Raw genomic sequence first — 13,863 nt, 5'->3', positions numbered from 1 at the left:
AGGGGGCAGCCCACCGCCCTCTGCCCCCACCCTATTGCTGACAGCCCAGGGCAAGCCGGGAGGGATGGCCCCTGCCCGCAGAGGATGGGGTCACTCCGGGGGGCCCTCACCTCTCTCCTCGGATCCTGCACACATTCCTGGTCTCTTCCCCACACGGTGGGGTCCCCAGGCCCTGCCCTGAACCAGCGTGGAGGGTGCTGCTGTAACAATGGCACCAGAGAATAAATGAGTCAGTGACCCTAGAAACCTCCCGCCCCCTCCCCACTGCGGCCCAGGGCCTCGGGCCGGGATGGGCCTCCAGGCCGCCCCTGCGCACCCAGCCCCCGGCCGCTGAGGAAGGCGCCCTGGAGACGGAGCGGGACGGCCCCGGGCCCGGAGATGGCTGGGCGGGGCTGGCCCGGCTCCCCACAGGCCCCGCCCCCGCCCCGCCCGCCCGCGAGGTCTCCGCGCCCGGCAGGGAGCGGCCCGGGCGGCAGGTGAGGCGGCCCTGCCCGCGCGGGCGGTGGGTGTGTCCGCGGCGCCAGGTGCCTTCATCCGCCGCGGGGCCGGAGGGGGCAGCGTCGCCGGCGCGCAGGGCGGGGAGCGGGTGCCCGCGGGCGCCCAGACCTGCGCTGGACGCCGGTCCCGGCCCACGAGTCTGCGCCCCGCCGGGCCCTCGGCCTCGGGAATCCCCGCCGGACCCCGGCGCGGCCTCCATGGAGCTCCGCCCGCCGCCCTCGACCTCCCTGTCGCTGCTGCTGCTGCTGCTGCTGCCGCTGCCGCTGCCGGCGGTGCCCGCGGCCGGGAGCCCCTGGCAGTGCCCGCGCATCCCCTACGCCGCCTCCCGCGACTTCGACGTGGAGTACTCGGTGCCCCGCTTCTCGGCCGGCGGCCCGGTGCAGGCGCTGGCCACCTACGACGGCGGCCGGGACGGAAGTGCCGTGTTCGTGGCCACGCGCAACCGCCTGCACATGCTCGGACCGGACCTGCAGCCGCTCGAGAGCCTGGCCACGGGCCCTGCCGGCCACCCCGGCTGCCAGACGTGTGCGGCCTGCGGCCCGGGCCCCCACGGCCCGCCGGGGGACACCGACGCCAAGGTGCTGGTGCTGGACCCGGCGCTGCCCGCGCTCATCAGCTGCGGCTCCAGCCTGCACGGCCGCTGCTTCCAGCTCGAGCTGGAGCCGGGGGAGCCGGCCCCGCGCCTGGCGCCGCCTGCCTGCCTCTTCTCGGCCGACCGCAACCGGCCCGAGCGCTGCCCCGACTGCGTGGCCAGCCCGCTGGGCACCGTGGCCACCGTGGTGGAGCAGGGCCGCGCCTCCTACCTGTACGCGGCGTCTTCGCTGGACGCGGAGGTGGCCGCGCGCTTCAGCCCCCGCTCCGTGTCCATCCGCCGGTTCCGGGCCGACGCCTCGGGGTTCGCACCCAACTTCGAGGCCCTGTCGGTGCTGCCCGCCTACCTGGCTTCCTACCGCATCGACTACGTGTACAGCTTCCACGCGGGCGACTTCGTCTACTTCCTGACGGTGCAGCGGGCCAGCGTGTCCGCCGCGCCCGGCGTCCTGCACACGCGCCTGGCCCGGCTCAGCGCCGTCCAGACCGACGTGGGCAACTACCGCGAGCTGGTCCTGGACTGCCGCTTCGAGCCCAAACGCCGGCGCCGCGGGGCGGCCGAGGGCGGGCAGCCCTACCCGGTGCTGCGGGCAGCGCACACGGCTCCCGTGGGCGGCCACCTGGCCGGCGAGCTGAGCGTCTCCGAGGGCCAGGCCGTGCTGTTCGGGGCCTTCGGGGCCGGCGGAGGCGGCGGCGGCCGCGCGGGCCCCAGCTCGGTGGTCTGCGCCTTCCCCATCCCGCTGGTGGACACGCTCATCGAGCAGGGCGTGGAGCGCTGCTGCGAGGCGCGCGCCCCCCAGGGCCTCCGGCGAGGCCTCGACTTCTTCCAGGCGCCCATCCTGTGCCCCAACCCGGTGAGCAGAGCGGGGACCCTCACCGGAGAGCGGCGGCCCGCGGGTGAATCCCGGCTGCTTTCCGGAGGCCGAGAGGAGGCGTTTTCTCTCCCCCGCAACCCTCAGTGCCGGGTGGCGAGGGCGCCAGCCACGCCTGGGCCGCACCGAGGCGCCTCTGCGCAGGCGGCCTCTGTTCCCACCCCGTTCCGCTCTGCCCTCTCACCCCCAGGCCTCCCATGTCTTAGGCAGTTTCCCTGGTTATGTGACAGCTGGCCTGCATCCTAGCCGTCTCTCCGCCAGGCACCCTGCCAAACTCGGGGTAGAGGGATGGTCTCCCCGCCCGCCCGTTTGCCCGCCGCCCGCAGGGACTCGCAGCCCCGGCCCTGCACCCGGGCAGATGCGCACAGACGCGCAGGGGCTCCGCGCTCCCCATAGTTTCCCTTTCCCTCGGGGAGCACTTGTTTTGTTCAGCTTTCCAAGGAGGGTGGGGCAGGAGCCGGCCGGGCGCTCCCCCAGCTCCTGTGCCTTGGAACTTCCCGGGGCTGGGAGGTTGGGGGGTTTGTCAGGGAGTCTGCAGGGCACGCTCATCCGGATTGATTGTTCTCCGTGGGTGGGGTGATGGCGGGAGGCCGGGATGGGGGGTGGGGATGGGGGTGCGGGGAGATGGCTTGGCTCTAGTAGCTTCCAGGAGGCTCACCCTCGTCTTGTGCAAGCGACTGTAAACATGTGGGGATGAGTCCAGACTTAGGCGGGGCCGGGTGGAACTGGGTCACGCAGGATTCTCCGACACTTTTCCACTATAGTTGGTGCCCTGCCGGAGCGAGTCCCCCTTCTCAGCCCAGGCAGGAGGGCTCCCAGCCCAGGCGGGATGCTGGGCTCCTTCCCGCAGACCCGCCCCAGCCACGGTGCCGGTGCCGGGAGCAGAGACAAACAGGCCGTTCCTTCAGATGCTGCGCTCAGAGCCCAAAGGGACTCCTGGGAGCCATGGAAACGGCCCACCCGCGGTTGTAAGAGATTAGACCAGGGCCGCGGGTGAATGGTGTTGGGCGAGAGGGCCTTCAGCCGGTGGCCCTGGCCCTGCCGCGACATCCCCGCTGACTCCTGTCCAGCCGCTGTTAGGGCCCAGAGGTGGGAGAAGCTATACGTGAGGTGGGGGTCTTCGGCCCCCCGCCCTCAGCTGAGTTCATCGAGGGCTGGGGCCCCCTCGTTTGGGCCTGACCGCCCTGCCGGCCCTCTTCCTCTTCCCTCTGAGGAGCCGGAACCTCCCCCCGCTGGGCTAGTGGCCAGGGAGCCAGAGGACACCCAGCCAGGCCTGGCAGTGCCCGGCTCTAGGAAGCCTAACCTCAGCCCTGCCCACAGGCTGGCCCGGCCCCGGGCGGTGTGTGAACCAGCTTGTACCATGTTCGTCCGTGACTGGGCAGGCGCCCTCCAGGCATCCCCTCCACCCCCGCTCACGTGGCTAGCCTCAGGAAGCCGGGGGCTCGGCGCTGCTAGCTGCCCTCCCTGGCCCAGGAGCCACGGGCCACTAGACCAGCCTGGGAGCCAGAGCTGAGGCTCGGGAAGCCCAGCACGCAGGCAGGGGTGCGGCCCGATGGAGGAGGGCCTCTTCCCACCCCCGGGCCCCACCTGCCCTGAGTCATGCTGGAAACACCTAACTGACTTCCGGTGGGGAGCAGGCCTCCGTTTCCTTCCTCAGTGCGGACAGAGGCCCGTCCTCACCCCTCAGGCCACAGACCCAGCGTGTGTGGGGCTGCTGGGCCCAGCTCTGCACCTGCTCTTGCCCCCGGATCAGTACTGAGGTCTGCTGACCGGGTTCCACATCCTTGGTCTGATGGAGACTTCAGGGGCTCCAGCCTTGAGCGCCCCCAAAGCTAGCCGGGCCCCAAGCAACTAGGATTACCGAGCCCTGCCTGCACTTTGCACTCAGCAAACACCTTGCGTTCACACCCTGGCTTCCTGATTTCCCAGGAGCCTCCGTAACCCTGCCCTGAGTGCAGCCCCAAACACCCTCCGGTAAGAGCAGGGAGACGTTAGTACCTCCGGCCCCTGGGACCGAGCTTGGCACCCAGGCCTTCTGACCCTGGCTTGTCTGAAGGAGGGGCCGGTAGTGCTGACAGTGCGGGAAGGACCATGTGGCCACCTGTGCCCACAAGTTAACCCAGAGTTCAGCGCCCCCAGCTGGTGGAGAAACCCCTGAAGGCAGGGCTTGCTGAAGTGCAAGGCAGAACCAGCAGGGGGCAGGAGAGGACTCTGGTCAAGAGCTCAGGCTTCCCACCTTAAGTCCCTCCTGTTTCCCCGCCTGTAAGGAGTGGGGAGCGGTTGTGAGGAGAGAACGGGGTTGGGTCTGTAAGCCTCAGTACTCATTGTCAGGATGGACATGACGGGGTAGGGCCAGGCCTAGGCGGAGCTGAGAGCCCCCGGGGGGGGGGGGGAGGAGGGAGGGTAAGTGGCTGGCCTGGGTCTTCTCCGGGCGGCCAGGTGAGGGTGGGAGTTCGGGCTGCTGTGGCCGCTGACAGGCTCTGTGGGGGATGAGCCCTGACGCCTTCCCTGGTCCCCCAGCCGGACCCCACGGCGCCCAGCACCAACGGCAGCTGCTACCACTTCCCCCTGCTGGCCAGCAGCAGCCTCTCCCGCGTGGACCTATTCAACGGTCTGTTAGGACCCGCGCAGATCACGGCGCTGCACGTGACAAGCCTGGACAACGTCACAGTGGCCCACATGGGCACGAGTGACGGGCGCATCCTGCAGGTAGGCCCCATCCCCACAGCCCTGTGCCCTGTGCCCCGGGCCCTCCCCCCACCCCCATGCTGCTCACAGCTGTCCTGGCCCAGGTGGAGCTGGCCAGGTCTCTCGGCTACTTGCTGTACGTCTCCAACTTCTCCCTGAGCAGCAGTCAGCAGCCCGTGCAACGGGATGTCCGTCGCCTTGGGAACCACCTGCTCTTTGCCTCTGGGGACAAGGTACGGTGGGCAGGGGCAGGGGCAGGGGCAGGGCCGGGGGCGAGAGAGGCACTAACACCCAGGTCTCACCACGCTGTTCTACTATGGGACCAGGGGCTCTATGGGGCCCAGGCCTCCCCACCTCCTCCCGTCACCCCCAGCCACCTTTCTGCCACCCCAAGGTCTTCCAGGTGCCCATCGGGGGCCCCGGCTGCCACCACTTCCTCACCTGCGGGCGCTGCCTGCGGGCACAGCGCTTCATGGGCTGTGGCTGGTGTGGGAGCACGTGCGGCCGGCAGAAGGAGTGTCCTGGCTCCTGGCAACAGGACCACTGCCCCCCTGAGCTTATCGAGGTACGGCCTGCCGGGCCGGGCGCGGGTCAGGGTGAGGCAAGCTGGGCCCGGGGCGGGAGCAGCGGGTCTGGACCGTGACCTTCCTCGGCCCGGGATGTCCTCGAGGAAGGCATTCTTGGCGGAGAAGGTGGCACGTGCAGACTTGGAGGCAGAAAAGGGGTCGAGGAGTCGCAATGACTTAGAGCGAGGGGAGCGGGGCGGGCAGGGGGTGCGGCAGGGGAGGGGGGGGAAGCAGCCAGGGCTGGGGGCCTGGCCCACAAAGGCTATCTGCTCCCCCCCCTCAGTTCTATCCTCACAGTGGACCCCTACGGGGCAGCACCAGGCTGACCCTGTGTGGCTCCAACTTCTACCTGCACCCTGATGGTGTGGTGCCTAAGGGCACCCACCAGGTCACCGTGGGCCAAAGTCCCTGCCGACTGCTGCCCAAGGACAGCTCAGAGCCCAGGTACCACGGCCCCCCGCACGTCCTCTCCTCACGATGACGGCAACCCAACGGCCCCTCCCCTTGAGCCCTAGCCTTTGGGGGGGCGGGGGGAGGCGGGGCAGGGAGGAGGAGGAGGCAAGCTGCGGGGCCCTGGCTGCTGTGTCTGCCGAGACAGCTCTGTCCCTCCGTGAGCCTGCGTGCACCCTGGAGTCCTGGAGCGGGCAAGACTAGCCCCCGCCCGCCAGGTCCTGCCTGCCCTGAGCCGGCGGTGGGCAGGCAGCCGGGCCTGGTGACCTCTGGCTGACCCTGAGTCTCCGGGCTCTAGCCCCATGTCCTGGAAGGGCTTCATAGAGGAGTTTGCGTGTGAGCTGCAGCCCCCGGGCACGCAGGCAGCTGGGCCTGCCAACGTGAGCCTCACCGTGACCAACATGCCACGGGGCAAGCACTTCCGGGTCGACGGCGCCTCCGTGCTGCCGGGCTTCTCTTTCCTGGTGAGGCCGCCTGGTCCTGGCTGCGCCCTTGGCCGCTGGGCAGGGAAGGGCTTGGAGTGGAGGGTCTCCGACCCCGAGCTAAGCCGCCGCCGCCCCCCCGTAGGAGCCGGTGCTGAAGGAAGTGCACCCCCTCTTTGGCCCGCAGGCCGGGGGCACCCGCCTCACCCTTAAAGGCCACGGCCTGGCCATAGGCACCAGCCGGGCTGTGCTGGTCAATGGGAACGAGTGCCTGCTGGACGGGTGAGTGCTGGCGGCCAGGGGCGCGGAGGGCCCCGGGCCTCACCCAGGGAGCCCTCGCCACTGGGACTCGGGTCCCTGTCCGGGCAGAGGGAGAGCGGCTCGGCCACACGGTCAGGCCCAGGAGGAGGGCCTGTTGCTCCATGTAGCCCCGAGGTGGTTTGGGGATGGCAAGAGAGACCACCACCCTGCCCCCTGCCTCCAGCCAAGGCTGTCAGGAGCCTGCCCCCTCCCTGTCTTCTTGGGGTCTTACTGGGACCGCCCCGTCTTTGGACAGACCCGTGGAGTAGGGGCGGGTGGGGAGATGACCAGCAGGGCCCTGGGAGGCAGACCCCGGGGGAGGTGGGCCTGGCATCCCCTGGAGGGTGGCCCTGACCCAGTCCCCTCCCGCAGGGTCAGCGAGGGGCAGCTGGTATGCACCACGCCGCCCGGTGCCGCCCCGGCCAGCGTTCCCATTCGCCTGCAGGTGGGGGGCGCCCAGGTGCCGGGCTCCTGGGCCTTCAACTACCGGGAAGACCCTGTCGTGCTGGGCATCAGCCCCAACTGCGGCTACACGTGAGTGCCACCTCCTTCCCCCTCTGGCCTCCCAGGAACGAGGGAGCCACCCTCAGAGCACCCTAAGCCCACTGGCCTGCTCTCCTCCTCAGCGGCTCCCACGTCACCATCCGTGGCCAGCATCTGACCTCGGTGTGGCGCCTGGCACTGTCATTCCACGACGGGCTGACGGCCGTGGAACACCCGGTGAGCGGGGCCGGCAGCTGCCACGCGGGCACTGGCCAGGAGGGAGGAAGGCCAGCGGGTCCCCGGAGCCCAGCCCCACCCCCCGCTGGGCTGCGGAGACCGGCGTGGCCGTGGGCGGGCTGCCTGCCTGACTCTCTCGCCTGGGCCCGGCAGTGTTTGGGGCAGCGCCCGGAGACGCAGCGGTGCCGCCTGCCCGAGTACGTGGTCCGCGGCGCCCAGGGGTGGGTGACAGGGAACCTGAGTGCCCGGGGGGATGGAGCAGCTGGCTTCACACTGCCTGGCTTCCGCTTCCTGTCCCCCCCCCACCCACCCAGCACTGACCTGGCCCCCCTGAAGCCGGAGGAGCATGCCATTAAGTTCGAGGTAAGGGTGGGGACCGGGGGTGGGGCCGGCGGAGGGTGGGGGCCAAGGCCTGCCCCAGGGAGGCGGCACCGGCCAGGCCTCACGCTGTCTCCGCAGTACATCGGCCTCGGAGCTGTGGCCGACTGCGTGGACGTGAGCGTCACCGTGGGCGGTGAGAGCTGCCAGCTCGAGCTCCGGGGCGACGTGGTCATCTGCCCCCTGCCCCGCACCCTGCGGCTGGGCAAGGACGGCGCCCTCCTGCAGGTAGGCAGCTCGGCGGCCCTTCGCAGCAGCCATGGCTGGGGTCTGCGGGCTGGGCCTGAGCTGCCGCCTCCCCCAGGTCTGCGTGGACGGCGACTGTCAGGTCCTGGGCAGAGTGGTGCGGCCAGGCCCAGGGGTTCCCCTGCAGAAGACGCTCCTGGGTGTCCTGCTGGCCCTGGTCCTGCTCGTGGCTCTGCTGGCCGCTGCGCTGGTCTGCAACTGCTGGAGGCGGAAGCAGCTGGGTGAGCCCCCCCTCCGGCCGACTCAGCCGCCGCCGCCGCCACCGGGGTGTCCCCCAGTCCCTGTCCCCTGTCCGCCCAGGCGGGGGGCTGCCCACACCTCCTGGGCCGGGGTCGGCCTCGGGGCCGGGCGAGGCTGCCTACCAGGGCCCTCCTTCCACAGCCCTTTCTGCGAACCCGGACCACCTGGCTTCTTTGGACCAGACCCCCAGAGGCCTGCCTCTGTCTCCGCTCCGGGCGGGCTCCGACTACAGACACGGCCCTGGTGAGACGGGGCGCCTCCGCAGCCGCAGCCGGGGCCAGCGCCCCGCCCCTCCAGCGCCTCACTCCCCCTCCTCCGCAGCAACTCCCACCGAGGACGGTCTGGATGCCACCTGTCGGGGCCACGCAGTGTCCTTCTCAGACAGCGGGGACGGGTCCTGTGTCCCGCTGCTTCGGACCAAGTCCATCCAGCTCGGGGACCTGGACCCTGTGCTGCTGGCCGAGGTCAAGGACGTGCTGATCCCCCATGAGCGCGTGGTCACCCACAGTGACCGAGTCATTGGCAAAGGTGTGGGGCCAGGCGGGGGGCTGGGACGTGACACGGGCTCGGGACAGCTGGGCCGGACCGTCCCCTTCTCCCCTCCCGGTGTGACCTTGGGCACACCAGGGAACCTCTCTGAGCCTCCAGCTGCTCTTCGGGGGGTGGGAACCGGTTTGTGTTTGGGGGGTCTGGAGCAGAGCCTGCGGGCTGGGCGGCTGCAGGCTGTGCCGGGGCGCAGCTGCCGCTTGTGTGTGATGCCAGTCGGTGCTCTGGGGGCCGGGTGCCAGTGCCAGGCTGTGGTGTGGGCGCTGGGCCCCTCACCACCTCCCCTCGCCAGGCCACTTCGGGATTGTCTACCACGGAGAATACGTGGACGAGGCCCAGAATCGAATCCACTGTGCCATCAAGTCATTGAATCGTAAGCGGGGCAGAGGCGGGTCCCCGTCCCCGCTGCGTCCCCCCCTCGCGGAGCGGCCCTGGCCCCATCGGCCCGACTCGCTGCCCCGCAGGCATCACGGAGGTGCAGGAGGTGGAGGCCTTCCTGCGGGAGGGGCTGCTCATGCGCGGCCTGCACCACCCGCACGTGCTGGCCCTCGTGGGCATCGTGCTGCCGCCGGAGGGGCTGCCCCGCGTGCTGCTGCCCTACATGCGCCACGGAGACCTGCTCCACTTCATCCGCTCGCCCCAGCGGGTCAGCGCTCCTGCGGCCCTGGGTCGGGAAGAGGGGCAGCCGCGGGGAGGGAGCCGTCCTGCCCTCGCCTCCTGACCCTCCTGTACCCCCCAGAACCCCACGGTGAAGGACCTCGTCAGCTTCGGCCTGCAGGTGGCCCGCGGCATGGAGTACTTGGCCGAGCAGAAGTTCGTGCACAGGGACCTGGCTGCTCGGAACTGCATGTGAGCGGCTGGAGCGCGGGGGTGGCGCGAGGGGGCAGGTGCCCGCAAGGTTCCGCGCTCCACCCCTGCTGCGCGCCCGCGGCGGGCCTCAGTTGTCCCGTCTGCCCAGTTCAGGCTCAGCGGGGACTCTGGCTTGAAACCCTGTGAGGACATGGAACGGGGGGTTCGGGGCCCGGTGGGGGCAGTGCTGAGTGCGACGCCCCTCTCCCAGGCTGGATGAGTCCTTCACGGTCAAGGTGGCCGACTTCGGCCTGGCCCGCGGCGTCCTGGACAAGGAATACTACAGCGTGCAGCAGCACCGCCACGCGCGCCTGCCGGTCAAGTGGATGGCGCTGGAGAGCCTGCAGACCTACCGCTTCACCAGCAAGTCCGATGTGGTGAGGCCCCCGGCCCCGCAGGCCGCGTAGCCCCCGTGTCCTGCGAGGACCCCTGGCCCTGCCCCTCGGCTCCGATGGTGACCGAGCGGGGACTCTCTTGGGCGGGGGGAGGCTGTGGACTCACCGGCCCCACCCAGCTCCCCCTCGGCTGGCGCAGGCGGTGGGAGGGGACAGTGAAGATGCTCGTGGGGTACAGAGGAACCGGCTCTGTTGGCGGGGGTGGAGCCCCCGTTTCCAGTGAGAGGGCTCTGGGAGGTAGAAGACCTGGGGTCCTCCTGGGTTGAGAGTTGAATCACCTCAAACCCGCCCCCCCCCCCCCCGCCCACAGTGGTCATTTGGTGTGCTGCTATGGGAGCTGCTGACACGGGGTGCCCCGCCGTACCCCCACATCGACCCTTTTGACCTCACTCACTTCCTGGCCCAGGGCCGTCGCCTGCCGCAGCCTGAGTACTGCCCGGACGCTCTGTGAGTATGTGGAGGTGGCGAGGGGCGGGAGCCGGGCTGGGAGGCCCGGAGGGGGCGGGAGACAGCGTTCCGGCCTCGCCCTCGGGCTCACCCCCTGGTGACCGGGAAAGGGGCCCTCTCTGAGCCTTAGTTTCCCCATCTGTGGACCGGCTCTGCCCCCCTTCAGGGCTGGGTGCCGGGGGAATAGCATGGTTGCCATGGTAACAGCATTCCCATCTTCGTGTCTGGGTTGCGGCCAGTGATTTGGTTTCCCGGCACTCCTCCCCCCGCAGCCCTGCCAAGGGGGCCGTTTTCCGTCTCCGCTCCCTTCGTCTCGGGAAAGGTCCATCAGCTCCCACACCGCCCGCCCTCCGCGTCTCCCATCCGGTGTTTTCCTCACGGGATCGAGGGTCAGATCCCCGCTCTCCGTCCCCGTCCTCGTTCTCGGAGGAGGCCTGGCGCAGCCGTGCCGTCCGGTGCCTGTGGGCCCGGGGGTGGGTTTGGTGCTGAGGCTCCTGTCCGTCAGCAGCGGGCGCTCGGCTGCGCCAGGCCTTTGTGGCGAGGACAGGCCGCACCAGGCCGCAGGTCCTGTCCCGGCTGCGCGGCCGAGTGGCCCTCCGCACGCCCGCCCGCCCGCCCGCCCGGGTCGCCTGCCATGACTCCCTTCACTCTGCGTCTGGTCGGAGCGAGGCCCTGAATCAGACCCTGAGATGGAGATTCACGTGGGGGGGGGGGCGTGTTGGGAGGTGGGGGCGAGGGGAGCAGGGCTGGGCAGGCAGAGAAGGTGGGCATCGATGCAGATCCACGAGGCCGCAGCCCACCCGCGGGGACGGCTGGAGCTGACGGCCCTTCGGAGTTTCACAAAATTAAGATCCAGGTGCCAGGTCTTGGGACCAGATGTTAGTCCGTCACCGGTCACCGCTGCCCCTGAAGAGGGTGTGACCTCGGGGGCGGCCGCTCTTTTCTGACGGGGGCCTCAGCCTTGAGCAGCCGGCAGCCGTGGGAGAAGGAAGGGGGGGGGGATCTGGGCAGCGCAGCACCTCCCAGAGCAAGTCCCCCCTCCTCCCTGGGCCTCAGTTTTCTCATCTGTAAATTGGGGTGATAACAGAACCGCCCTTAGAGAGTCTGAGAATGGCGTGAGGTTATTGTGTGTAGGGACTTAAAGTGTCGTGTAAGGCAGGGATGACATTCCCAAGATAAAGGGGCAGTTTCTCTGGCAACCGGAGGGTCTGCTGGTACCGCCCCACACGTCCTTGTCTCTGGGCGTCTAGTCCCCGTGTCACCGGCCTGGGCTTCCTCCCTGGGGGCTGTGTGACGATGCCTTGCAGCCTGAGAGCCGGGCCCCTCACGGGCATCCTGTCTCCTGACGCCCCGACAGCTTTGGGATCAGAGGAGGATCCGGAGGCACAGAGAGGTTAAGGAACTGACCCAAATCGCACAGCCCAGGGCGCGAGGGCACGGGAGCCCAAGCCCTTCACCTCCAAGGCATTTACCTCTCCGGGTGGGGAGACAGGACGGGAGCAGCCGCACAAGATGAGAAGGGCTGTCCGTGTTGGGCTGACTCAGCGTTAGACCCTGTCACCATCCTCATCCCCATGTGCCCGCCAACGGGGAACAGTGGGCAGCTCTGAGCCTCTGGGTGGAGGTGTGCCCGGCCCCTGACGCTCCACCCCCCCCCCCCCCGCAGGTACACCGTGATGCAGCGCTGCTGGGCAGCGGACCCCGCGGCACGCCCCACCTTCAGGACGCTGGCGGGAGAAGTGGAGCAGGTGGCCGCCACCCTGCACGGGGACCACTACGTGCAGCTGTCCGTGGCCTACGTGAACCTGGGCCTCGCCGCCTCCGATGAGCCCAGCGCGCCCCCGGAACTGCCCCCGTCCCCACGTGTGCACAGGAGCCCCGGCCGGCCTCGGCCCCTCTCAGAGCCGCCGAGGCCCACGTGACCTCGGCCCCAGGCAGGTCCTGAGGGGCTGGACCTGCATCACCCCTCCAGGGAGTTAACCCCATGCCGTGCCAAGGGGTGGCCCCAGCTGCCCACTGCTCTGTTCCTGACCCTTGACCTTCAGGCTGTAGCAGGGGGGCAAGGCACACGGACGCCTCCCTCCACACAGGGAGCCTTGCGGGTGCTCCTTGCGCACTTAGGGAGCTCCCGCTGTGTGCCTGGTCTCGGGGCGCGGGGGACTCAACTGTGACGCTGGCCCATGAGCCAGTCAATGAGTGACTTTAAGCATAAATTCTGGCAAATGCTCTGAAAGAAAAAGACAGATGGCCCTGGCCCGTGTGGCTCAGGTGGTTGAAAGTCATCCCGTGCACCAAGAGGTCGCTGGTTCAATTCCTGGTCGGGACACATGCCTGGGGTTGCGGGCTCAATCCCCAGTAGGGGACGTGCAGGAGGCAGCTGATTGATGTTTCTCTCTCCCTCCCTCTCTCTCTAAAATCAATAATATATATATACTAGTGGCCCGGTGCACGAAATTCATGCACATTAAAAGGAGGACCCAGAGTCAAGTCCCCGCCCACCCACATGCGCCTCAAAATCACGTCAGACCCAGACCCAGCCGCCCCCCCCCCCACTTTGGGCTAGATCCAGACCTGGCCAGTCCCACCCTTGTCAAGCCCTGCCAGGCAGGGGGCATAGCCTCAGGTCCCCTGGCACCAGGATGGGGGGCGTAGCCTGAGGTCCCCCAGATGGGGCGGGGGGCGTGCCTTGAGGTCCCCCATCAAGCCCCATCAGGTGGGGGACATGGCCTGAGATCCCCTGTCAAGCCTCGCTGTGTGGGGGCGCGCAGCCTCAGATCCCCCGGCCTGGCACTGGGATGGGGGTGCAGCCTCAGGTCCCCCATCAAGCCCCGCTGAGCAGGGGGCGCAGCCTGAGTTTCCCCGACCCAGCACTGGAGGTGCACCTTGAGGTCCCCCGTCAAGCCCTGCTAGGTGGGGAGCACAACCTGAGGTCCCCTGTCAAGCCCCGCCAGGCAGTAGGGTGCAGCTTCAGGTCCCCTGGCCCGGTGCTGGGGAGGGGGGTGCGGCCTAAGGTCCCCTGTCAAGCCCTGCTGGGTGGGGGGCGAGGCCTGAGGTCCCCTGTCAAGCCCCATGGGGGCAGGGGAGGGCATAGCCTCAGGTCCCTGCTGATTGCTCCTTAAGGGAACTTGGCCTCAGCTGTGGGTGAAGCCATCTTTGTGACGGAGTGATGGTCAATTAGCATATCCCTCTTCATTAGATAGGATATTTTAAAAAGCAGGTGGCTTTGGGGGAATGGAAGGCAGCATTAGGTGGGAAGGTGAATACAGCCCTGGCTGGTGTGGCTCAGTGGATAGAGTGTCGACCTGCAGACTGAAGGGTCCCAGCTTTGATTCTGGTCAAGGGCACATGCTGGGGTTGTGGGCTCGATCCCCAGTGTGGAGCGTGCAGGAGGCAGCCGATCAATGGTTCTCTCTCGTTGATGTTTCTATCTCTCCCTTTCTCTCTGAAACCAATAAAAACATCCTATCTAATAAAAGAGTAATATGCAGATTGACCATCACTCCAACACACAAGATGGCTGCCCCCATGTGGTCAAAGATCCTGCTCCCATGTGGACACAAGATGGCCAACACAAGATGGCCAGCAGGGGAGGGCAGTTGGAAGGGACCAGGCCTGCAAGGGAGGGCAGTTGGGGGCAATCAGGCCAGCAGGGGAG

At 68.8% G+C, this 13,863-nt stretch overlaps 1 protein-coding gene across 4 annotated transcripts; it reads left to right on the top strand.

The window, feature by feature from the left end:
- The first annotated feature begins 562 nt into the window (after positions 1-562).
- Positions 563-13,631, top strand: MST1R (macrophage stimulating 1 receptor). 4 transcript variants are annotated; one of them, XM_079794853.1, is made up of 21 exons: positions 563-1,943; positions 4,482-4,670; positions 4,754-4,882; positions 5,044-5,214; positions 5,499-5,659; positions 5,964-6,129; positions 6,233-6,369; positions 6,760-6,921; positions 7,014-7,107; positions 7,261-7,304; positions 7,422-7,470; positions 7,567-7,713; positions 7,790-7,952; positions 8,113-8,214; positions 8,293-8,499; positions 8,810-8,890; positions 8,982-9,163; positions 9,257-9,366; positions 9,578-9,743; positions 10,072-10,208; positions 11,875-13,631. In XM_079794853.1, the coding sequence occupies exons 1-21, from the start codon at positions 696-698 to the stop codon at positions 12,128-12,130; spliced, it is 4,101 nt and encodes a 1,366-aa protein (XP_079650979.1). In that variant the 5' UTR covers positions 563-695; the 3' UTR covers positions 12,131-13,631. The 4 variants fall into 4 exon arrangements, with proteins under 4 accessions (XP_079650979.1, XP_079650978.1, XP_079650980.1 ...); XM_079794852.1 differs by having other exon boundaries at positions 7,261-7,470; XM_079794854.1 differs by having other exon boundaries at positions 7,261-7,470; positions 10,072-10,212; positions 11,875-11,964.
- Positions 13,632-13,863: the final 232 nt, after the last annotated feature.

This window comes from Cnephaeus nilssonii (genome assembly GCF_951640355.1).
Source record: "Cnephaeus nilssonii genome assembly, chromosome: 17".
Classification (NCBI taxonomy): domain Eukaryota; kingdom Metazoa; phylum Chordata; class Mammalia; order Chiroptera; family Vespertilionidae; genus Cnephaeus; species Cnephaeus nilssonii.
This window is presented reverse-complemented; position numbering and strand designations above follow the sequence as displayed.